This window comes from Callithrix jacchus, chromosome 8 (assembly GCF_049354715.1).
Source record: "Callithrix jacchus isolate 240 chromosome 8, calJac240_pri, whole genome shotgun sequence".
NCBI lineage: Eukaryota > Metazoa > Chordata > Mammalia > Primates > Cebidae > Callithrix > Callithrix jacchus.
In genome coordinates this window covers 87,318,869-87,343,303 of record NC_133509.1, presented here as the reverse complement: position 1 = coordinate 87,343,303, position 24,435 = coordinate 87,318,869, and the positions used below count along the sequence as shown (strand labels likewise).

Below are 24,435 nucleotides of genomic sequence, written 5' to 3'. Positions count from 1 at the left end.
AAAATGCTGGGATTACAGGTGTGAACCATGGTACCTGGCAGTACCAACTCTTTAATGCTAAATGCTTTTAAATTGCTTATAGATATTATATTTTCTGATACCTTTTTTTCTTTTACAACCTCAACATAGTAAAATGTTATAAGAATTATTAGGGAATGACATATTTAGTAAAGGCATCACTAATTTTTACTTCTCAATTTACTATTTTTTAATAGACAATTTATCATATATTCTTTTTTCTGAGATGGAGTCTTGCTCTGTAGCCCAGGCTGGAGTGCAGTGGTGCTATCTCGGCTCACTACAACCTCCGCCTCCCTGGTCCCAGTTCAAGCAATTCTCCTACCTCAGCCTCCCAAGTTGCTGGGATTACAGGCACGAGCCACCATGCCCAGCTAATTTTTGTATTTTTTAGTAGAGATGGGGTTTCACCATATTGGCCAATCTGGTCTTGAACTCCTGACCTTGTGATCTGCTTGCTTCGGCTTCCCAAAGTGCTGGGATTACAGGCGTGAGCCATTGCGCCTGGCCAATTTATTATACGTTCCATCACTTTGAAGGAAATGATACAAAGGAGAAATAAAAAAAAGATGAGACATGATTAAGAATTTAGCAAATAATTGGAAAGACAAAATTAGCATATGCAAAACAATTATGCAGTGAAAACCAGCAATGTCTGGAGCCAGAGTTAAGGAGGGTGTGAAGAAACAAACAAGTTAAAACATTGATTCAGAGGAAGTACATTAGTAAGTTGTTTTTTTTTTTTTTTGAGACAGAGTCTGACTCTGTCACCCAGGCTGGAGTTCAGTGACAGAATCTCAGCTCACTGCAACCTCCTCCTCCTGGATTCAATCAATTCTCCTGCCTCAGCCTCCCAAGTAGCTGAGATTACAGGTGCCCACCATCATGCCCAGCTAATTTTTTTGTATTTTAAATAGAGATGGGGTTTCACCATGTTGGCCAGGCTGGTCTCAAACTCCTTACCTCAAATAATCCGCCCGCCTCAGCCTCCCAAACTGCTGGGATTACAGGCATGAGTCACTGTGCCCAGCAAATTGGTAATTTTTTTTTTTTTTTTTTGAGACAGAGTTTCACTCTTGTTACCCAGGCTGGAGTGCAATGGTGCGATCTCGGCTCACTGCAACCTCCACCTCCTGGGTTCAGGCAATTCTCCTGCCTCAGCCTCCTGAGTAGCTGGGATTACAGGCTCGTGCCACCATGCCCAGCTAATTTTTTTTTGTATTTTTAGTAGAGACGGTGTTTCACCATGTTGACCAGGATGGTCTCGATCTCATGATCCACCCGCCTCGGCCTCCCAAAGTGCTGGGATTACAGGCATAAGCCACCGCGCCTGGCCCCAGTATTTTTTTTTAAAGAGAATTGAGATAATCTATGACATTTTTCAGCATAATTCTTTTCCAAAATACAGATATAAAAGCTCCATGAGAGCTTTACTAGGGCTGCTTTTTGTTTTTTAATTTTTTTCATGGAAAATTTCAGATATGTACAAAAATAGTCAAATGCATTTTCAGGCATCATCAAGCCACTCTGACAGTTTTATTTTCCCGGAATGCTCTTCCTCTAGACATAGTCACAAGGCTCACTTCCTCACACCTTTCAAAATTTAACTCAAATGACATTTCAGAGAGGTCTTCTCTGACTATTCCACTTAACACTGCATCTCAACACTCCTTCTGCCTCTTCCCTTTCCTATTTTTCACTATAACTTTGATCACCTTCTAACATTTTATAATTTTTCAAATTTTTTTAATCTGTTCACAATCTAATAAACTACACCAAGGCAAGGATTATCAAACGTTTTCTTCATTGATATGTCCTAGTACCTAGAATAATTCCTGATACATAGTGGGGCTTAACAGGCAATGAGTGAATACATATTAATGTTGGGATTTGTTAAAAAATAGAAAAATTACAATACGGTTTGAACAGCATTATACCATACCAAGGAAAAAAGATGTGGATTGGGATAGAGGTAAAGCAGTCATCAAATATTCTCTTCTCTGAATTTCCCTGCTAACTTGGCAGCTACACAGGGTTATAATTACTAATATGACAAATACATTGTGAGTGGAAGGGAAGCATGTCAATTATGGGATGTGGCAGTCAAGGTTCCATGTATTATTTTCCAGTCTCTTGTCATTACTCTGGTGACTAAAGATGTCATATATTTCAGAGTTTGACCAGAATAGGGTGGAATTGCCATTAGCCTCCATCCCTGAGTCATTACATGGAGAAAGTGCCCCACCAATTGGTGTAAGACAAGAAAATACTTGTGTTAAGCCACAGAGATTTGGGTTGTTCGTTATTGCAACCTTATTCTGACTATATGCAAATATATGTACACAAACTAGCATTTATTAAGCACATACTATATGTCAGGCACTATTATTTTATTAAACCTTCACCAAACTCTGCAAGCCTGTACTATTATACTGAGATGAGGAAACTTGGACAATGTGAGGATAAATCATTTGTCCAAGGCTGACAGGTAAATGGAAGGGCTGAAAATGAAACCCAGGCAGTCTGAAGCAACATCTACCACACTGTTAACAGTGGTTGATATAGTTTGGCTCTGTGTCCCCACCCAAATCTCATCTCCAATTGCAATCCCCATGTGTTGAGGGAGGGACCTGGTGGGAAGTGATTGGATCATGCTGTTCTTGTGATAGTGAAGGAGTTCTCACAAGAGCTGATGGTTTTAAAAGTGTTTCGCAGTTTCCCATTTGTCCTCTCTCTCTCTCCTGCTGCCTTGTGAAGACAGATGTGCCTTGCTTCCTCTCGCCTTCTGCCATGACTGTAAATTTCCTAAGGCCTCCCCAGCTATGTGGAACTGAATCAAGTAAACCTCTTTTGTTTATAAATTACCTAGTCTCAGATAGTATCCTTATAACAATGTGAAAATGGAGTAACATGGTGGTTATCTCTGAAGGCAGAAATATGGAGACTGATCACTCTTTGTTCTATATTTCTGTAATATTTCAAGATTTTTTTTTGGTTTTTGAGACACGGTTTCACTTTTGTCACCCAGGCTGTAGTGCAATGGTGTGATCTCAGATCTCTGCCTCCCAGGTTCAAGTGATTCTCCTCCCTCAGCTTCCCAAATAGCTGGGATTACAGGCACCTACCACCACACCTGGCTAATTTTTGAATTTTTAGTAGAGATGGGATTTCAACATGTTGGCCAGACTTGTCTTGAACTCCTGACCTCAGGTGATCCGCCCACCTCAGCCTCCCAAAGTGCTGGGATTACAGGCATGAGCCATTGTGCCCTGCCTAATATTTCGAGTTTTTAAGCAATCATACATCATTTTTGTAGTAAGCAATAAACAAATAAACTGTCACATACTTAGAGACTATGAATTCAGAGATGGAAGTCAAGTGATCACTGGAGCTTGATGTAATAAAAAAATTTCTAAAAATGAGTTTCTACCATCTATAGGCATATGTAGCTGGGACTACAGGTGCCCAGCTAATTTTTGTATTTTTAATAGAGATGGGGTTTCTTCATGTTGGCCAGGCTGGTCTCAAACTCCTGACGTCAAGTGATTCACCTGCCTCTGTTGAGAAATGCTGAGTTATGATTGCTGAGAAATGCTGAGTGTATGATAAAATATATTGTTTGTTAGGAAGAACGATGGTAAGGAAAACCTAGCTGCCCCCATCCCCAAGTAGAAAACTACTTGGGGCATTCTAAAGTGGCAGAACAAAATATAAATATCATATACCAGTTAAAACAATTATTTAAGTCCAGGATATGTGACCCTGCCCCCATGGCTCTTTCATGGAGAATATTTTTTAGTTTGTCTGTGATCAGTGGTAAGCAGACACCAGCTGCCTACCTGTATATTTTTGTGTTATAAGAAAATATCAAACATCTGTTTGTTAATGATCATCACCTGTTCAGAGAGAATAAATGGGTCAGAATCCGCTTCAGGCCCTTAGCCCAGAATGCTGTCAGCCCCCTTAGCTCTCAGCTGGCAAAGCTATTGGCCCCCTGGATAGTCCCACTTTGCTGTTCTATCTGGTTGTCTGCTTCTCAATTCCTTCAGTGCCACCTGGGTGGGGGTCTCTACCACTGAACTGTGGTAGAGCTTGGTACACCTCAGCCTCCCAAAGTGCTGGGATTACAGGCATGAGCCACCATGCCTGGCAATCTGATGGTTTTATACAGGGGAGTTCCCTTGCACATGCCCGCTTGCCTGCTTCCATGTAAGACATGACTTTGCTCCTTCTTTGCCTTCCACCATGATTGTGAGGCCTGCCCAGCCATGTGGAACTATGAGTCCATTAAACCTCTTTTTCTTTATAAATTGCTGAGTCTTGGGTATGTCTTTATTAGTAGCACAAGAACAGACACACAGCCTCACTCATTTAAAAAAAAAAAGAAAGAAAGAAAAATTGGCCGGGTGCAATGGCTCACGCCTGTAATCCCAGCACTTTGGGAGGCTGAGGTGGGTGGCTCACCTGAGGTCAGGAGTTCAGGACCAGCCTGACCAACTGGAGAAACCCCATCTCTACTAAAAATACAAAAAATTAGCCAGGTGTGGTGGCACATGCCTGTAATCCCAGCTACTCAGGAGGCTGAGGCAGGAGAATTGCTTGGACCCAGGAGGCAGAGGTTGTAGTGAGCCGAGATTGCACCATTGCACTCTAGCCTGGGCAACAGGAGCGAAACTGTCTCAAAAAAAAAAAAAAAGAAAGAAAAGAAAAATTACCGCTGAGTGCAGTGCCTCATGCTTATAATCCCAGTAACTTGGGAGGCTGAGGTGGACAAATGATGGCTTGAACTCATGGCTAGTCATAAGTTCAAGACTAGCCTGAGCACACCTCGTCTTTACTAAAATTACAAAAAATTAGCCAGATGTGGTAGTGCATGCCTGTAGTATCAGCTACTTGGGAGGCTGAAGTGGGAGGATTGCTTGAGCCCAGGAGGCAAAGGTTGAGGCGATCTGAGATTGTGCAGCCGTACTCGTCTGGGCAATAGAGCAAGATCTTGTTTCAAAAAGAAAAGGAAAATTGCTTGAGTTTCACTTGCATTAGGGAAAAATAGTGCCCACCTTATGTAATAGGATTCATATAAGGATCAAATGAAATAATTTATAAACATGTTTAGAGAATGTCTTAGCCTGTTTTCTGTTACTGTAATAGAATACCCAAGATTGGGTAATTCATAATAAAAAGAAGTGTATTTGGCTCACAGTTCTGGAGGCTGGGAAGTCCAAGACCATGGTATCTGTTGAGGGTTACCCCATGGGTGAAGGCATCACTTGGAAGAAGTGGTGTAAGAGAAAGCAAGAGAGGAAAGAGCTTAACTCATCCTTTTTGTCAGGAACCCACTCCCATGATAACAGCATTAATCCATTTGTAAGGGCAGAGCATTCATGACCTAATTACTCCTTAAGGGCCTCACCCTCTTAATACTGTGCCATGGCAATTACATCTCAATGTGAGTTTTGGAGGGGACATTAAAACCATAACAGATAATTATAACTTGAAGACCATATTATGTATGTACCATATTTCATCAAATCTTAGACACATCCATTGTATGACACACTATTAATGTATATACCACTAAGAGAAACAATGTGACTAATTTAAAACTATAATATCACTTGGAACTTGTACTACCTAGTGAAACAACTCTTTAATACTTAATTAGACATGGATTGTTATATCTAATTCCTGTGCAAACGTTAAGAGGAAAATATAAATGAAATAAACTGGTTAAGGTATTTTTTTCTTTTTTTTTTTTTGAGATGTCACCCAGGCTGGAGTGCAATAGCACAGTCTCAGCTCACTGCAACCTCTGTCTCCTGGGTTCAAGCAATTCTCCTGCCTCAGCCTCCCCAGTACCTGGGACTACAGGTGCATACCACCACACCTGGCTAATTTTTGTATTTTTAGTAGAAATAGGGGTTCACTATGTTGGCCAGGCTGGTCTTGAACTCCTGACCTCATGATCCACCCACTTTGGCCTCTGAAAGTGCTGGGATTATAGGCATGACTCAGTACCCAGCTAAGTTATTCTTAAACTTCTTATTCAGGCCAACACTCCTGAACTCAGTAATTGATATCCATGTTTGTCCACATAATAGCCTTATCTGTGCCATTAAGAATATTGGTGAATGCAGCATTTCTTATAAGAATCTACAAAAATAAATAAAAATCACCAAAGGACATACCAGTGGTTTCATTAAACCAGATGTTGAGACTGTCTCCTGATTATCTTGGGCTCCTCATTGCCAAGTGAACCTAAAGGCAAAGAAAGGGGTTAACTCTACTGGCCAGTGATTGACCCTGCCTATTAAGGAGAAATTGGGTTCTCGGCCCAATGGAGGTAAGAAAGAGCATATCTGGAATGCATGAGATCTCTTGGGGGTACCTCTTACAAGTCTTGTGTTCTGTGATTTTATAATTGTCCATGTTTCACTTTTTGCTAATTTATAAAATGTGCAGGAGTTTGTTGTACAGGAGAAACTCACTGAAAACATTTGACCAGAAGTCTGATGAGAAAAACAGGGAGGGCCATATGTTTAAGATTAGTGGTGTGTACATAAGTGTTTTTTTTTTTTTATTTTGTTTGTTTTGAGATAGGGTCTTTCTCTGTGGCCCAGATGGAGTGCAGTGATGCAATCATGGCTCACAGCAGCCTCTACTTCCCAGGCTCAAGTGATCCTCCTACCTAAGCCTCCTGAGTAAATAGGCACATGCCACCATGATTGGCTAATTTTTATTTATTTTTTTTTTGTAGAGACAGGTTTTTGCCATGTTGTACAGGGTGGTCTCGAACTTCTGGGCTCAAGAGTTCAAAGTGCTGAAATTACAGATGTGAGCCACCATGCCTGCTCATGAGTGTTTATTTTTATTTATGCCTTATATATTTTTTTTCCTAGGGACAGGGTCTTGCTTTATTGACCAGGCTGGATTCAACCTCATGGGCTCAAGTGATCCTCCTGCCTCAGCCCCTGGAGTAGCTGGGACTACAGATGCACACCACCACATTCTGCTTATGCACTATATATTCTTTTGCATGTATGGGTGTAAAAACAGAGATGTGGATGCCATCAGCTCACTGATGTTTGAAATTCTGAGAAAGCATAAGTCAGTAAAGGAGTTAACTGAAATTTAAATCTCAAAAATGAGCCAAAAATATAATTTCTGGTTATATTATATTAATTCTTTGAATACTGTTGCTTAAGAATAAAACACTTTGTGATTTCAATAAGTTGAAAATTATGGTGCAAGGCAAGGAAGGGGAGCTACTAGCTCAGAGACTTTTATAAATTATGTAACATCTCTGAACCTCTGTTTCCTCATCTGTTAAAATATGGACAAAGGGCTACCTAGTTAAGGCAATTCAGAAATGGGGCTCTGAGAAAAGTCACTCTTCTTCTCCTAGCAAAAGGTTTCCCAGCCTCAGCACTCCAGACATTTCAGGCCAAATCTTTTTTTTTGTGTGTGTGACAGTTTCGCTCTTGTTGCATAGGCTGGAGTGCAGTGGCGCCATCTCGGCTCATTGTGACCTCTACCTCCTGGGTTCAAATAATTCTCCCGCCTCAGCCTCCTGAGTAGCTGAAACTATAGGTGCATGCCACCGCGCCCAGCTAATTTTTGTATTTTAGTAGAGACAGAGTTTTGCCATGTTAGCCAGGCTGGTCTAGAACTTCTGACCTCAGGTGATCCACCCGCCTCAGCCTCCCAGGCCAAGTAATTCTTTGTTGTAAGGCGCTCTGTTCTGCGCATTGTAAGGCGTTTAGCAGTTTTCCCGGACTCTACTCACCTGTGCCCTCCACCATCTGGAGATTCCAATGGCACCTCTCCCCGGAAGAGAGGGTGAAAATGCTCCATGCATTGCCTACTATCTCCTGGGAGGCAAAACTGCGGCAGTTGAGAACCACTGTCCTAACTCCATGTTCATCCACTAAGGGTCTGAGGGACTGAGAAATGAAACAATATTCCCGAAGGAGTAGAATGCGGTGGCCTCAACTCCTAGTTTCATGAAGGCAGGAACTGTGTGACTCAGAGGCCTGGGGACACGGAGCTCTGAGCTGCCAGCTGGTAGGAAAAGTCCTAATTAATTGATTGGATCATGAGGGGAGGGCAACAAGGGACAAATGGAGAGGGCCAGTGGTCGAGCCTTCTGTCTCAGAATCAAAGAGGCCCACACTGGTCACCCCTCGCGCTGCTGGGCTGACTGCTTGGTATACGTACCTGCAGATAAACCAAGACAATGACGCGGTGGGAAAGGCCTTGGGGAACGAGGAGGAGGAGTTGGAGAGCCCAGCTTTGGTCCGGCGGCCACCGCCCCAGGCACTGACGCAAGCCTCAGGCCCTGCCCCTCGCCTTCCTGGTCCCGCCCCCGTGCCTCGGACCCCGCCCCTCACCCTCCTGGTCCCGCCCCCGCCCCTCGGACCCCGCCCCTCACCCTCCCGGTCCCGCCTCCTCTTTCCGGGCCCCTCCCCTCGCTCGCCGGGCCTGGGCGGGTGGCGCCTGCGTGAGGGGGCAGAGGCGGGGTGGAGGCGTTGGCGCTGCCACGTCTGGGCCGCGGTTACCGACTGTGGCGCGGGCGGTGGAGAAGGAGGTGGGGCTGGCGCTGAAGCCGGATCCGGATCCGGTGCTGTGCACCCTGGTGGGGGAGAGTCCGACGCGCCTGGTTAGGAGCGCCGACTGCGGGGCCTCTACGGGTGAGGAGGGACCGTGGCCGGGTGGCGAGAGGGGGACCGTGTGTCGCTAGGGCCGGGGCGGGCCTGCCTTCAGGTTTATCTAACAGGTGTGTCAGGTGCCCCGGTGAGGCCCCTGGGGGTGCTGGGTGGAGGAGCCGGGCGTTGATCCTCGCCAGCTGGGCGCACATGGTGTGGAGCGCAGTTCCCAGGAAGTTGAACGCACGCGCACCTGGAGCAGAGGTTAAGGATGATGGCCAGCGGTCCGGCCATGCGCGGGTCTTGGCCTGGCAGGGCTGCAACAGGGATTGAGGTCGGAACTTCGCTCCCCAGGCTTTGGCGTGGAAAATGAGACAGTTGGTCGCGCTCTCTGCAGCCATCGGTTTTGAATGAGGACGAACGCCCCAGGCCCCTTCTCCCCTTCCCCACTTCCATTTCAGGGCGCATACGACGGTTGTCTGGAACCACTGAGACAGGCAGCTGCTCCGAAAACCTCCTCCGCACGGACTAGGTCGGCGCTTTCCCCAGGCTACTGAGAGACATCCTTTGTCTCTTTTTTTTTACCTAGGCTCCTACCCCTAGAAACACCGAGTACTGTACTGTGATTTCTGTTGTAGGAGCTAATGTTTATGTAAGCCAAACATTTAAAATTTTCATATAAAATGGAACGGGCGATTATAGGATTCGTTTTGTTAGGATAATCCCCCATGAACGAGTACTAGAATGGATCTCAAGAAATTTATTTAGGCAGGATTTGCCGAATAGGTGAGAAAGAGCTAGATGTATGGTATAATGATGTAAAGATTGGGGTCTGTTGAGGATCGTAGTAGAGCTCAAGATGCGAAAACCAGAGGATTCTAACCCCAAGTCACTTATTTGCTGTGTTACCTAGAGGGGCAAGTCTTGGGAGTTCCGGTGCTCCAGCTTCCTCATCGGTAGACTGGAAATAACGCCTAGATTGTAAAGGTCAAATAAACTATCAGAAAATACTTTAGAAAATCCATTACAAATTTATTTGTAATTTAAATTACATATTTATTAAATTCGTTACAGAATTTAATAAATATGGCCAGGTGTGTTAAAAATCATTAACAAAATTAATTCAGAATGGATTCTTGTTATGGAACTGATTATAAAATGTATGTAAAGGAATCCGAAGTGCCCCCCTTCCCCATTCATCTGTACTTAGAGGGTGCCCTAGAAGCTCTTGAGAAATATATAGGCTTAGGTTTAATTTATATACAGGTTTAGATTTGGCCTTAGATTATGTTTTTAAAATTTGTAGATCGACTTTTAAAATCTTCATCTCCGGTGTCTATTACTTGTTGCTCTCAGTTGCTTGCTTCTAGCAGCAGCCTCTCTCCCCGCTCATATTCCAGTCTGAGGCTTGGAAGCCAAATCGTTGAAATTTTGTTTAAAAACTATTCAATTTAGTGAAAAAATATTCAATTGATGTGATGACTAGTAAAAATGAACTTGGTGTATGTTTTTTGTGATGTTACTTGAGGCAGTTTGGGAATTTTTTTAATTATTATTATTTTTTTTTGTCCTGGATTTGTTGAAATGTGACCTACTGGTAAGTCTTATTCGTTATTCATTCATTAGGCATTATTGGGCTAGGGTTAGGCATAAGCGTGTCTTCTAAATGTGTGCTAATTTAGCAGTTAATCAGAGAAGGTTCTGAGGAATACTTAAGGAGGGTTAGTGTTTACTTTCTTTATTTTTAAAGTTAATCTAGAAACTTTAAAGACCCTAATGATATGATGAGATTTCCGCTTCAAGCAATTGTGCAATTTTATTTGCAGAAATTTCCTAGTTTTGCAGTATCTGGGGTACCTGAAGAGGCTAAAAGATTATTCTAAAACCCTTTGGATCCGAGTATCAAGTCATATTTTGCTTTACCTTGTCCAGTATATTAGTTGGGCACCAGGAGAATTTTACCGTTTGAGGATAAAGTGGGCCTTCAGAATGACTGTTTGTAAAGTAGCTCATAAAAACAATTTTGATGTTTATTTCTGATTGTTTGGTTAACAGAATCTTATTTCAATCTGGAATGCTTTGTTTAATGTTTCTAAGTGCTGCTTATGACTTAATTTTTAACTCTTGTACATCAATAAGGTAGGGAATTTATCTACTTTAGTACATCTTCGGTGTAATAATGGTTAAGAGCAGAGTCTGAAGTCATACTACCTAGCAGGACTGGCTATGTAATTTGTGATAATCCAAATTAAAATGTAGGTTCTTTGTTAAAAAATTAAGAATATCAAAACAGTGGCAGCAGGGTATTAAACTAAGTGCAGTGCCCTGTGTAATGGCACAGGTCAGGGACTGCTGAAGCCGGCCCTATTGCCTCATTTTGAATCCTCACTCTGTCCCTGGTTGGCACTGTAACCTTGAGCAAGTTACTGTTCCTGCTTCCTTATCTGTAAAATTGGGATAATAATGATACATCGTTCATTGTATTTTTAAGAGTTAATATATAGAAAGCTTTCAGTAAGTGTTAGCCAATATTATGTATTTTTATGATCAGTCATGGAATAGGACCGTCTCATTAAAGTACAGGAAAATATTAGTACTTCCTGTTAAAATTCATTAGTTAAGGGTTCCATAATCCTAGTTGTTTTCCTGTATACTTCTATCCTCATGAAAATTATTAACCTTATTTTTCATGTTTTCTAGACTATATTTTTATTGTAAACACAGACAACTTTACAGGAAAAAGGAATCTAGTTAAATGTTAATGTTGACAAATTCTCTTTGAGTTTTCTTTATACTTTGTACTTACAACTATGTTTAATAGCATGTCCAAAATGTTTCAATAGTGTGCTGCCTCGAGGAATTTACATTTTTAATACTATACACATTTCACTTTATTAATAAATATTTAGCCTGTTTATCTATATACCTGAAAAACAATGTTGCTACCCACCTTTCTGATGAGATTACACACAAAAACCTCAAGGGTCCAATTACCAGGAACAGACACTAAAACACATCACTCAAATTCATCTATTAAAAACATGTTTTGGCTGGGCGTGCTGGCTCACTTTTGTAATTCCAGAGCTTTGGGAGTCTGAAGAGGGAGGATCACTTGAGGTCAGGAGTTCAAGTGCAACATTGCAAAAACCCCCTCTCTAGTATAAATGCAAAAATTAGCCAGGTGTGGTGGTATGAGCCTGTAGTCCCAGCTACTTGGGAAGCTGAGGTGGGAGAGTCAGTTGAGCCGAGTTCAAGGCTGCAAGTGAGCTATGAATTGCACTACTGCATTCCAGCGTAGGCAACAGAGTGAGACCCTGTCTCAAAACAGAATAAAACAAAAATCTTATTTTGAATGGATAGTCAAGTTGTTAAATTTGAAGTTTTTGTTTGATCATGACAATTTTTACATTTTCCTTAATATTGTTAGAACTAGGTACAGTGCATGCAGCATAAATTGATCTGAATCCTTTTGTGTGCGGGGCGGGGGGGGATTTCTTAGCAGTCTACATTATAAATTATGTTGTTATTCTTTTCTATCCAAGAATGCTAACTTTTGGTTTAACATAGACATAAGTGCCTGTCATTTTTTTTTTTTTTTGTAGTCCCTGTACGGAGAACAGTGCCCGATTCATGAATTAAAGGTGAAAAAAATGAACAAGAATTTATAAACTTGAATTTTAAATTTATTGCTAGTTAGCATTTATCTTATTGTGTATTTAACAGTATGCCAGGCACTGCTAAGTGCTTGCTTGCAACAGTAATGCATTTCATTCTTCCAATAATTTCATCTCCACTTTACAAATAAGGAAACTAGAACTTAAGAACCTCATTACCTTAGTAATTATACAGTTAACATTTGAACACCAAGTTTGATTCCAAAGTTCATGCTCCTTTTATGCCTAGGTTTAAATCCTGACTCAGAATTTTGTGACCTTGGGCAAGTTACTTAACATTTTCTCACCTATTAAAATGTAGATAATAACCATGCCTAACCTGTAGGATGGTTGAAATAAATGAACTATTAAAGTTCTTTGAACAGTCTGGCACATAAGTGCTGAGCAAGTGTTAACTTCTATTGTTACATCACATCACATTATCTTCCCATAACTAACTATATTGCAGCATTATTTATACAGTTACATAGAATTACACACGAAGAAACTTAGTATCCATGTTTAACAAAAAGTTAGGAATATATGCCCTAAAGCATATTGTGACTTATGAAATAAGGAACAATTGGGAGTTCCGTTATTGGGCAAATTGTTCTCTCATTAAAATATAGTTTCTTGGCCTGGGCCAGGGAGGGAGTCAGTGGCTCATGCCTGTAATCCCAGCACTTTAGGAGGCCGAGGAGGGCAGATCACCTGAGGTCAGGAGTTCAAGACCAGCCTGACCAACGTGGAGAAACCCAGTCTGTACTAAAAATACCAAACTAGCTATCGTGGTGGCACATGCCTGTAATCCCAGCTACTCGGAAGCCTGAGGCAGGAGAATCACTTGAACCCGGGAAGCAGAGCTTGGGATGAGCTGAGATACTGCCATTGCACTCCAGCTTGGGCAACAAGAGCAAAACCCTATCTCAAAAAAATAAATAAACAAAATATGTAAAAAAAATACATACATATATATATATATATATATATATATATATATGAGAGAGAGAGAGAGAGAGAGAGGGAGTTCTTTAACTGAGTATAAAGTAAATTAGAGGCTGCTTTTTTTTTTTTTAATCTCTAATCCAAAAATCCAAAATGCTCAAAAATTTGAAACTTTATTGAGGGCCAACATAATGCCACAAGTGGAAAATTGCACACCTGATTTACGTACAAAAACTTTTCCATGCACAAAATTATTTAAGATATTGTATAAAATATTTGTGCTATGTGTATAAGGTGTATATGAAACACAAATGAATTTTGTTTTGACTTGGGTCCCATCCCCAAGATATCTCATTATCTATATACAAATATCCCCAAATCTGGGGAAAAAAATCCAAAATCTGAAACATTTCTGGTCCCAAGCATTTTGGATAAGGGATACTCAACTTGTAATTGTTGGGAAACATCTGTTTCTTTTAGCCATTCTGTGCTCCACAGAAGGCCCCTGATCCATTTTATGCTTTATATGATTTGTTTTTCATCCTTCCTGTCATTTACTTCTCTGTTATTTAGTCTCAGTTTTAAAACACTACAACTAGTGAGAACCTAATCATTTCTAAATGTTCAAAATAGAGGGGGAAATACCATGATCACTTTTCAGTAGCATGGAAAACACTGGCTATTTTCAAGCTGCTTAGATGCAACCAAGAAACTTAAACTATACATTTTTATTTTAATTTTATTTTTTGAGATGGAGTTTTGCTCTTGTTGCCCAGGCTGGAGTGCAGTGGTGTGCTCTTGGCTCACTGCAACCTCCACCTTCTGGGTTCAAGTGATTCTTCTGCCTCAGCCTCCCAAGTAGCTGGGATTATAGGTGCCCACCACCACACCTGGCTAATTTTATATTTTTAGTAGAGACAGGATTTCGCCATGGTGGTCAGACTGGTCTGGAAACCCTCACCTCAGGTGATCCACCCACCTCCCAAAGTGCTAGGATTATAGGCATGAGCCACCGTGCCTGGCCCACACAATAGATTTTTAGAAAACCTGCTATGAAAACAAAATTCAGCAACACTCTTAGTGTATATCTATCATGGCCAAGGTCAAGTATTTCTGAGAATACAGAAAATAATTTGAGCCTGTTCATCAGTTATCTTCTGTTCATGATTCATTTTTATTTTAAAGCTACATGTCCAGTAAGTTTTCTTTAGTGGCAAGGAAGACTAAGATTACTTTTTTTATATATATATACATTTTTCCCCCTTGCAATTTCCTGTTGAAAATAATAAATTCATGCCAGGCACGGTGGCTTATGCCTGTAATCCCAGCACTTTGGAAGGCTGAGGCAGGTGGATCATGAGGTCAGGAGTTCGAGACCAGCCTGGCCAAGATGGTGAAACCCCGTGTCTACTAAAAATACAAAAATTAGCTGGGTGCGGTGGCAGGTGTCCGTAGTCCCAGCTACTTGGGAGGCTGAGGCAGGATAATTGCTTGAACCCGGGAGGCGGAGGTTGCAGTGAGCTGAGATTGTGCCACTGCACCACAGCCTGGGTGACAGAGCAAGGCTCCATCTCAAAAAAAAAAAAAAAAAGAGAGAAAGAAAATAATAAATCCAAGGACATAATGTAAAAAATTTAAGAGCCCATGAAAAGTCAGCTATTCATTAGTAGCATCAACCCAGAGGAAAAAACATGTTTCAAAAAACCTGATAATAACGGGCTCCGTGGCTCGTGCCTGTAATCCCAGCACTTTGGGAGGCCAAGGTGGGCTGATCACCTGAGGTTGCGTGTTCAATAGTTTGAGACCAGCCTGGCTAACATGGTGAAACCCCGTTTCTATTAAAAATATAAAAAATTGGCCAGGTGAAGTGGCTCATGCCTGCAATCCCAGCACTTTGGGAGGCTGAGGCAGGCGGATCACCTGAGGTCAGGAGTTCGAGACCAGCCTGACTAACAGAGAATCCCCATCTCTACTAAAAATACAAAAAATTAGTTGGGTGTGGTGGCACATGCCTATAATCCCAGGTACTCAGGAGGCTGAGGCACAAGAATTGCTTGGACCTAGGAGGTGGAGGTTGCGGTGAGCTGAGGCCATGCCATTGCACTCTAGCCTGGGCAATAAGAGCAAAACTCCATCTGAAAAAAAAAAAAAAAATTAGCTGGGCATGGTAGCAGGTGCCTGTAATCCCTGCTATTCAGGAGGCTGAGGCAGGAGAATTACTTGAATCCAGGAACTGGAGGTTGCACTGCAGCCTGGTGACAGAGCAAGACTCCATGTCCCAAAAAAAAAAAAAAAAAAAAAACCTGATAATAAATGAGATTTTATAGTTTAAAATTTACTAATTTAGTCACTTATCCATTTTCTATCTGATAGTAAGCATTTTTCCATTTATCTGTAGTTGTGGTATTTAATGTTAGATTCAAGACAGGTTGCAGTAAAATATCTCGAATATCTGCTAAAGGAATGCTTCTAATTGCATTAATTTATATTAACTTTCACGACAATCATAATTTTCCTTCTATTAAATGAGTTAATATTTAAATTCTTATTTTAGAACTTACTAGGAAGATGAAACCTGATGAAACTCCAATGTTTGACCCAAGTCTACTCAAAGAAGTGGACTGGAGTCAGAATACAGCTACATTTTCTCCAGCCATTTCCCCAACACATCCTGGTGAAGGCTTGGTTTTGAGGCCTCTTTGTACTGCTGATTTAAATAGAGGTAATGTACTCAGTTACCAATCTTGCCTAAAATTAGAGTTAGCCCTTCCATTTTCTCTATGAACATTATGATGTGGATAATTTTTTTAAATATTTGACTTTTGTACGTTTTTCATATAATTCTTAATTTTTAAAGTGACGGACACTCAATACCAATGAGTATGTTTCATGACTAAGACCAAATATTACTATGAAACATTTAAAATGATTTAAATGCAACATCACTCCTTTCTAAATAAGCCAAGATTTCCCATTAACAAAAATGAAATTATCCTGCATAATGACACATAAAGAGGAATCTTAAGAAGCTGATTGGGGAATTAAGGTGTAAATAATTTTCCTTGGATACATTAAAGGGTTTTTCTACACATTTCTTTTTTTTTAATCTCCAAATTTTCCAAGTGAACTTCCTTAAACTTTAGTAATTAAAAGTCAGCTTTGTACTTTTCACAATTTTCTCTTTGCTAGACAGCCTGAAGGACCTAATTTTGGCCTAATTGATGATTGAGTGTAGTAAAGTTAAGATTTTCAGCTGGACACAGTGGCTAATGCCTGTAATCCCAGCACTTTGGGAGGTTGAGGCAGGCAGATCACAAGGTCAGTAGTTTGAGACCAGCCTGACCAACATGGTGAAACTGCGTCTCTACCAAAAATACCAAAATTAGCAGGGTGTGGTGGCACGAGGTTGTAGTTGTAGTCCCAGCTACTCAGGAGGCCCAGGCAGGATAATCACTTGAACCCAGGAGGCGGATGTTGCGGTGAGCCAAGATTGCCCCACTGGGACTCCAGCCAGGGCGACAGAGCAAGCCTCCATCTCAAAAAAAAAAAAAAGGATTTTCAAAATTCCAGGTATAGCGTTCACATTAATTTCAGATAACACTAGTGAAATTAACTAGAATTTACTATTTTAAAGAGTGTAATCTCAACAATGTTACATATACTTTAATTTACAGATATAGTATTTGGCCATATTGCACCTTTAAATAAAACCACATATATATTTGGAAAAATTTGGTATCCTTTTTATTGAACTTAATGTAAAATATAAAACATTGAAAAATGTTTGTTCTGGGTCTATAAATACTAGATATTCAGGTCAGCACTATATAAAACATCTTATGCAGGTAAAAGCATTGTAAAACCTGTTATTTTTGTTGTTGTGATATGTAGTGATTACAGAAGAATAGGGTTCACTTTGTTTTAATAATTAAAAGATGATTATGGAAAGTTCTGAATAACTGCCCATAAGCCCACCTGCTTAACATATTGCTTCTTTTCATACTCTGTCTTTTCCTCTTCTCATAATTTGAAATCTGTTTTTCAAAACTAGGTTTCTTTAAGGTATTGGGTCAGCTAACAGAGACTGGAGTTGTCAGCCCTGAACAATTTATGAGTAAGTACTATAGCCTCTTTTTCCTGAAATAAAGGGAAACCTGATTTCATTTTCGTTTAGAGCTGTTCAGTGGCCACTTCTGTTTTTGTTCAAATAGCTGGAAATTATTCAAACAACAAATTAGCTATTTTCTTATTTAAATGTTTAATGTGGCTGAGTCATTCTAGAATTCCAAATGTACCAGTAACTTTGTTTTGCAAAATATCTGACTACTTTATTAGATAATTACTGTAGAATAGGACCTAGGTGGTTGCTCTAGAGATTTTTGTTTTGTAGTATTTCCCTTATTTTGGTTATTTACAGAAATTTTATTACTGAATCAAAAATGTAAGAGCATACGTTTTAAATTTATTTTGAGGTTTATTTGTATTGAAGTTTAAGGTTAGCAGGTATCTTAAGAGTTAATCTAACCCCCCTCTTTTAGACATATGAGAAAATGGGAGTCTAGACTAGAGATCCAAAGACTTACCCAAGATCACAGGGAGTTACTGCTATGAAGAGGAATAAAACGTTAATTCTGTCCAGTGCTCTACCACTGCTTTCTCCTGTTTTAACTAACACTGCTTTTTCCCATTATAATGGTAATGAAGTATTATTAATTCATCATTACTAAATATTTAGTAATATTTAATAGCTGAGGAATTATAATTCTTCATTTCCTTATAATAGGTAATTTTGTATTGAACTCTATTTGACCCTCCTGAGAATGAGGGCCATTATTCTCTGATTCTGTTTATTTTCATTCATTGACTTTATCTCTTTTTCCCATTTTAGATCTGTATCTGGAATGAAACTATAGAAATTAACAATGAAAAACTATTAGCCTCAGTTTTAATTCCTGAATTTCTCCTGGCATGCACATCAATTAGATAGGAAACCATGTTATTACAGCAATAGTACTGAAAATCCATTGAGAAGTATCTTTGCACTTATTTGCTATGCGACTTGGAAGCAGATTATGTTTTACTTCCTTTGCAAGGTGCTCTCAAAGCAAACAAGAGCAAGTCATGTTATCACAAAACACTTTTGATCACAAAGGGAAAATTGAAAGCTGTTTTGTAAAAATATTTTGAAACCAAAGACAGAAATTCTAGAATTGAGCCGTGTAAACATGCTCTTCTTAAAATGGGCAGAATTTTGTTATATTTGAATATCTATTGAGTATAAAGGTTAAAGAAATCTAAAGTAAGTAAATGAAGAAATTGAATTGTTCATTAGTCAGTCATGGAAGTAGTGTTTCAGCCATTTACTTCCTGATCCATAAGCTGATCATCTTATCTTAAAAACAGCTATATTAGTCTTTATTTTGCTAGCGGATATTTCGAATGTATATAGGCTATATTCCAATTGATACCAATTGCTGGTATTTCAACTACTTGGTAATATTTTCTTTAGAAATGGAAGGTAAATTCCTATGGTAAAATAGCTTTAAATATTTAGTAATTAAGTCAGCTAATCATAGTATTTTTCTGGCAACTCATAAAGTTGAATGTCTACTATATAACACTTTGTTGTCCAATTTCCACAGAATCTTTTGAGCATATGAAGAAATCTGGGGATTATTATGTTACAGTTGTAGAAGATGTGACTCTAGGACAGATCGTTGCTACAGCAACTCTGATAATAGAACATAAATTCATCCATTCCTGTGCTAAGGTATGTGCTCACAGTAATGCTTATAAGTAAAATGAACAAGTGTTTTCTAGCACAACTGGCTTTGAGTTTCCATTAGACAAATCTGTTTTCTCACTGCTTTTCAGTACTTCTTAGAAATATCTTTACCAGTGTGTTCTGGGTGCTTTAAGAAAGAAACTGTATTAACAGTATGAATTGTATGCTAAAATTATTATGTAAGGTGAATCAATTTGATATAGCCATAGAGAAACCAAACTATTTAGCAGTAATGCACAAAACCTCTTATGTTACTCTTTTAAGAAAACAATACTTTGAATACACATTAACACAAATTTCTGTTTCCAAATGGTATTCAGACTATTATTCTGTCCTCATATCTAGTGCGTGTAGTGCCCTTTCAGCCCTCAATAACTCATAAAATAATAAAGAGAGAAAACTTTAGTAATTCAGTGAGAATAAGGTAGGAATACTTGGGATGTGTTCTGTGACACTTAATAATTTTGGTGGGGTTTCTGTACTAGACATTAATTTTATTTGGCTATCTAAAATAACTTGCTAAGCAAGGAGTAGAATGATGGATATATTCATAAAAAGGCAACATTTTGGTGATGTTGATTCTACTTGTTTAAAGACAATGGGGTGGGAAGGTTAGGGACATAGCCAAAACAAGTTTAGCCCACAAGTTGACTCATACTATTTAATAAGTAAAAACATCTTTAACATCTTTAAATTACTAACTTTTAATAGTAGTGCTCTTATACTAGTAGGAAACAAACTTTTGGGCTGATGAGATTTGCCCCAGCCTCTCTGTCGTATTTAAAAACAAAAGAAATGTTCAAGTATTACAGAATATTCTGTGATCTCTCATTCTCATAAGTCATAGAAATAAATACAAAAACAGCCTTCACCTTATAATATTTTTTGCATTTTGGTTTCTGTGAAGTTTAAGTTTACAAAATATACTTCTTATTATCAGTAAATTCTTACCGTTTTAGCTGAAAACAAAAGTAAATGCTTACTCCTTTAAACAATGTAAATATTTTCAGAGAGGAAGAGTAGAAGATGTTGTCGTTAGTGATGAATGCAGAGGAAAGCAGCTTGGCAAATTGTAAGTAGGCAGAAACAAGGTAATCCTGGATAAATTTTGTTCCAGTTTAGTTTCTTATGAAGATACTTGTTTGAAGTTCTTTTTGGCTTCATTAATTCTGAACTCATTCTCACTCCAATAGTTTAGACTGAATTTCATGAAGAAATAAAGTATTATACATATTTTGCTTTAAAGTTTGAAAATCGGAAGTATACTTGTTTACAGACAGTATATCTTTAAATTATTAACTTTTATAGTAATACTCTTATATAGTAGGAGACAAACTTTTGGGCTAATTAGATTTGCCCCAGCTTCTCTGTCATATTTAATAACAAAGGAAATGTAGAACTATAACAGAATATTCTATGATCTGTCATTCTCGTAAATTGTAGACATACATACTGAAACAGGCTTCACTGTATAATCTCCTCTGTTTATCTAAATCATTTAAAATAAGTGACACTGATTTATTGTCTATTTTATAAGAACTTGCATCTTATTATAATTTATAATTTTCAGTTTTTGAGACAGGGTCTGTTTTTTGTTAGTTTGTTGTGAGATGGAGTCTCACTGTCGCCCAGGCTGGAGTACAGTGGCCTGATCTCGGCTCACTGCAACCTATGCCTCCCAGGTTCAAGCGATTCTCCTGCCTCAGCCTCCTGAGCCACTGGGACTACAGGCGAACACCACCACACCTGGCTAATTTTTGTATTTTTATTAGAGACAGGTTTCACCATGTTGGTCAGGCTGATCTCGAACTCCAAACCTCATGATCCACCCGCGTAGGCCTCCCAAAGTGCTGGGATTACAGGCGTGAACCACTTTGCCTGATCAAGTTTGTAGATCTTTATAGTTTTTATGCTCAAAGGCATTTAGATCCATACTTTAATACTGGGGTTGGATTCACAAAGAGTTTGTATAGATGTAGACTTGATTTGTTTCCAGTTCATATTAATTAGACCAATCTTGAGTTAATCTGATACACACCTTCATAAATATTAAAGTAGCTTTAAAAATACACTCATTTTATGTGGGAATGTTGACTGCTCCTAAGTTGTTTAAATAGATTAAATAACTTAAACCAAATAATTTTGGTCTCTATTTTTTTGAGACAAGAGTTTCGCTCTTGTTGCTCAGGCTAGAGTGCAATGACATGATCTTGGGTCACCGCAACTTCTGCCTCCCGGGTTCAAGTGATTCTCCTGCCTCAGCCTCAGCCTCAGTAGTTGGGATTACAGGAATGCGCCACCACACCCGGCTAATTTTTTTCTATTTTTAGTAAAGCCAGGGTTTCTCCATGTTGGTCAGGTTGGTCTTGAACTCCCAACCTCAGGTGATCAACCCGCCTGGGCCTCAGCTAGGATTACAGATACGAATCACCACACCTGGCCTTAAATTTCATTTTTAAAGAGGGCTTAGAGGGAGTTTAGTATTTGTCCTATTTATCAGTGAGCTGGAGATTACTAGATATATTTGACTCTAATGCTTTGGTGATTTAAATGCTTATCAACTTACATGAATGCAATGGGAAAAGCCATAATAAAAGCCTATTTCTAAGAAAACTGAAGTTTTATAACATTAATTCATAGTTACTAAAATCAATTTTTATTAATAAATGCTATCTCCTCACCCTCCCCGTTTTTAAATTTCAGGTTATTATCAACCCTTACTTTGCTTAGCAAGAAACTGAACTGTTACAAGATTACCCTTGAATGTCTACCACAAAATGTTGGTTTCTATAAAAAGTTTGGATATACTGTATCTGAAGAAAACTACATGTGTCGGAGATTTCTCAAGTAAAAGTCTTATAAGAAAATTGTCAAAGGAGCTACTGCTACAAGGCTACACTCTTCCTAGAGTTGAAATGTTTTGTTGCTACAGCCGAGTGACCTCCATAAATACTGGACTGAAAAAACATTGTAATACTACAAGTGTAATGACATTTAGAAGATTACTTTGGGCTGGTGGGATATGCTGTGAATTTAGATTACAAATGAATATTATAAAGGGGATGATTTTTAACCAAAGGAATATATTTTTAACTTGAATTTTCTTGCATCGTATTTTTCTAAAAGTTTGGCTTCATTTCTTGGTCGTCAAGAGTATGGGTAATAAGGAGTTACATGTCTGCTATGTGTGTTGCTCATAAAAAAAAGTATATATTGAGTAAGGCTGTTTCTTATCACATGCATAAAATTAAATATTTTTGTTTCACAGAAACATCTCAATACACTTAGGGGTGTATTGTTTCCAACATATTAAGTCAGACTGGATAAATTAGTTATTATAATTAAACATTGTGTAGTCCAACAATCGTTGATCCCAATACAGGCAAACAACCTGGCCAGCCTTTTAAAGTAGAAGAAATGAAAATTATTTGACAAGATTAAAAGTAAAAAATTTAAACGTTTTACTAAAAGTTTATATAAATCTATGTAGATAAAAAGTACCACTTGTCTTATCTGTGAATTGTAATTATTCATTTGCTAAAAACATCTAAGAGCAATTATAGTGGGACATCTAAGATACTTTTTAAACAGTGAATTAGCAAACCCAGCATATGTATTTCTACCCTGTTTTTCTTTTCCTGGGTATCTGAAGCCTCTCTTCTGAATAAGTTTTTTCAAAAATGAAATATCACAAAACTGAACGAAATACAATACTTAAAAATGTGTTTTACTGGATTTGCCAAATTCGTTAAATGTTGATGGAAGCTTTACTTTTTAATGTGATTATAATGGCACTATTTTGGTCATTATCCTGTTTAATTTATCTTAATTATTTTTTAAAGTTGAAATAAGAATTAAATACTTTAATGGTTCCAATCTTTTGCATTCCATATTACATTAAACCTGTTTGTATGTGAGTAGCCTTCTTTTAGAATCACATCTGCGCTTTTCTTGAGTCTGCTCTTGAACTATTAGGTTAAGTCATAATTCATAAAATTTTAGTTTTATGTACTCTTTGTAAAACGAACTTGCAAAGAAAATACCAGTGTTTCTCATCCCTTTGACTCATGCCACGTCATCTGGATTTTGGATTTCCCTCCATGCAGTCAGCTATATAGTTGGCTTTCCAAAACAACAAATCCTTCACCAAGAGTGCTCTACTTACCTACTTATGACCTATGCAGACGAACTGATCTGTACTGAGTGAAAAGCAACAAAGCTAGTTCTCTTTTCAGAAGTCCTACTACAATCTTGGCAGAGTAGTCTTTATCAGGTAAATTCTGATAATTAAAAACTCATGTTAAAAAAACATTAGCCTAGTAAAAGGCAAAATTAAATGCTTGATTACTTTTCTTACCACTGAACAATTTGAGGTAAAATCGTTCACAAGGTTGGCACTTAAGTAAATCCCTTTAAGCAGTGTTCCTAAGGTCATCTCTTAAATCCTCCCATAGGAAATAGAATTACAGGTAAGGTACACCATACAAAACTTGTCATTGAGGACAATGGTGATCTGTAGTTTTAGTTGAGCATGTTTATAATTTTTGAAGCCATATGGTGAGTAAATGTAAATATGAAAAAATGCTATATAAAACACTTCTTATACTTAACTGTTCCTTGTGGAGCAGGACTACCCCACAGGCAGTGTACCCACAGTAGCCTCTTTTTTTAAAAAATTCTTTGAGACAAGGTCTCACTCTGTTGCCCAGGCTGGAGTTTAGGGGCATAATCACCACCCACTGCCACCACAATCTCCTGGGCTCAAGTGATCCTTCTACTTCAGCCTCCCAAGTAGCTGGGACTACAGGTATATGCCACCATACCCAGCTAATTTAATTTTTTTTGTAGAGATGGTGTCTGTGTTGCCCAGGCTAGTCTCAAACTCCTGGGCTCAAGTGATCCTCCCACCTCAGCCTCCCAAAGTGCTAGGATGACAGGTGTGAGCCACTGCACCTGGCCCACATTTTTATAAGAGACAGTATCCCACTCCATCACTCAGGTTGTAATCCAGTGGTGTGATCATCTCACTGCATCCTCCAATTCTTGGGCTCAAGCCATCCATCCTGACTCAGCCTCTCCAGTAGCTGGTACTACAGGTGTGTGCCATCACATCTGGCTTTAAATTTTTCTGTAGAGGTGGGGTCTCACTATTGCTCAAACTAGTCTCAAACTCCTGGGCTCAAGTGATCTGCCTCAGTCTCTAGAGTATCTGGGATTACATGTGTGTCCCACCGTGTCTGGCTGTTCGTATTTTTGAGCACTATTTGCTTATGAAAAGATACAATGAAGGGGTAGTTGTCACTTTTACTGTGTCCCATGTTTTTTATATTTTTGTTTTTTCATCAGCTAAGATGCATTGTTTTCTCTCTGAAATCTGGATACATTATCAATG

The 24,435-nt window shown here is 39.0% G+C and overlaps 2 protein-coding genes across 4 annotated transcripts in view; one reads left to right on the top strand and one right to left on the bottom strand.

Annotated features, from left to right (window-relative positions):
- Positions 1-8,525: 8,525 nt before the first annotated feature.
- GNPNAT1 (glucosamine-phosphate N-acetyltransferase 1) lies at positions 8,526-22,919 on the top strand. 3 transcript variants are annotated; one of them, XM_009006040.5, is made up of 7 exons: positions 8,526-8,705; positions 12,263-12,301; positions 15,813-15,980; positions 17,310-17,372; positions 18,901-19,028; positions 20,054-20,115; positions 21,747-22,919. In XM_009006040.5, exons 3-7 carry the CDS (start codon positions 15,827-15,829, stop codon positions 21,892-21,894), a joined length of 555 nt encoding a protein of 184 aa, XP_009004288.1. In that variant the 5' UTR covers positions 8,526-8,705; positions 12,263-12,301; positions 15,813-15,826; the 3' UTR covers positions 21,895-22,919. The 3 variants fall into 3 exon arrangements, with proteins under 3 accessions (XP_009004288.1, XP_002753958.1, XP_078191101.1); XM_078334975.1 differs by lacking the exon at positions 8,526-8,705 and adding an exon at positions 8,921-9,192; XM_002753912.7 differs by lacking the exon at positions 12,263-12,301.
- STYX (serine/threonine/tyrosine interacting protein) overlaps positions 9,406-24,435 on the bottom strand; it is a 47,684-nt gene continuing 32,654 nt past the window's right edge. Inside the window, exon 11 of the mRNA XM_035260546.3 lies at positions 9,406-9,634. Coding sequence (XP_035116437.2) covers positions 9,570-9,634 — 65 coding nt within the window. The 3' untranslated portion in view covers positions 9,406-9,569. The remainder of the gene's footprint in view (positions 9,635-24,435) is intronic.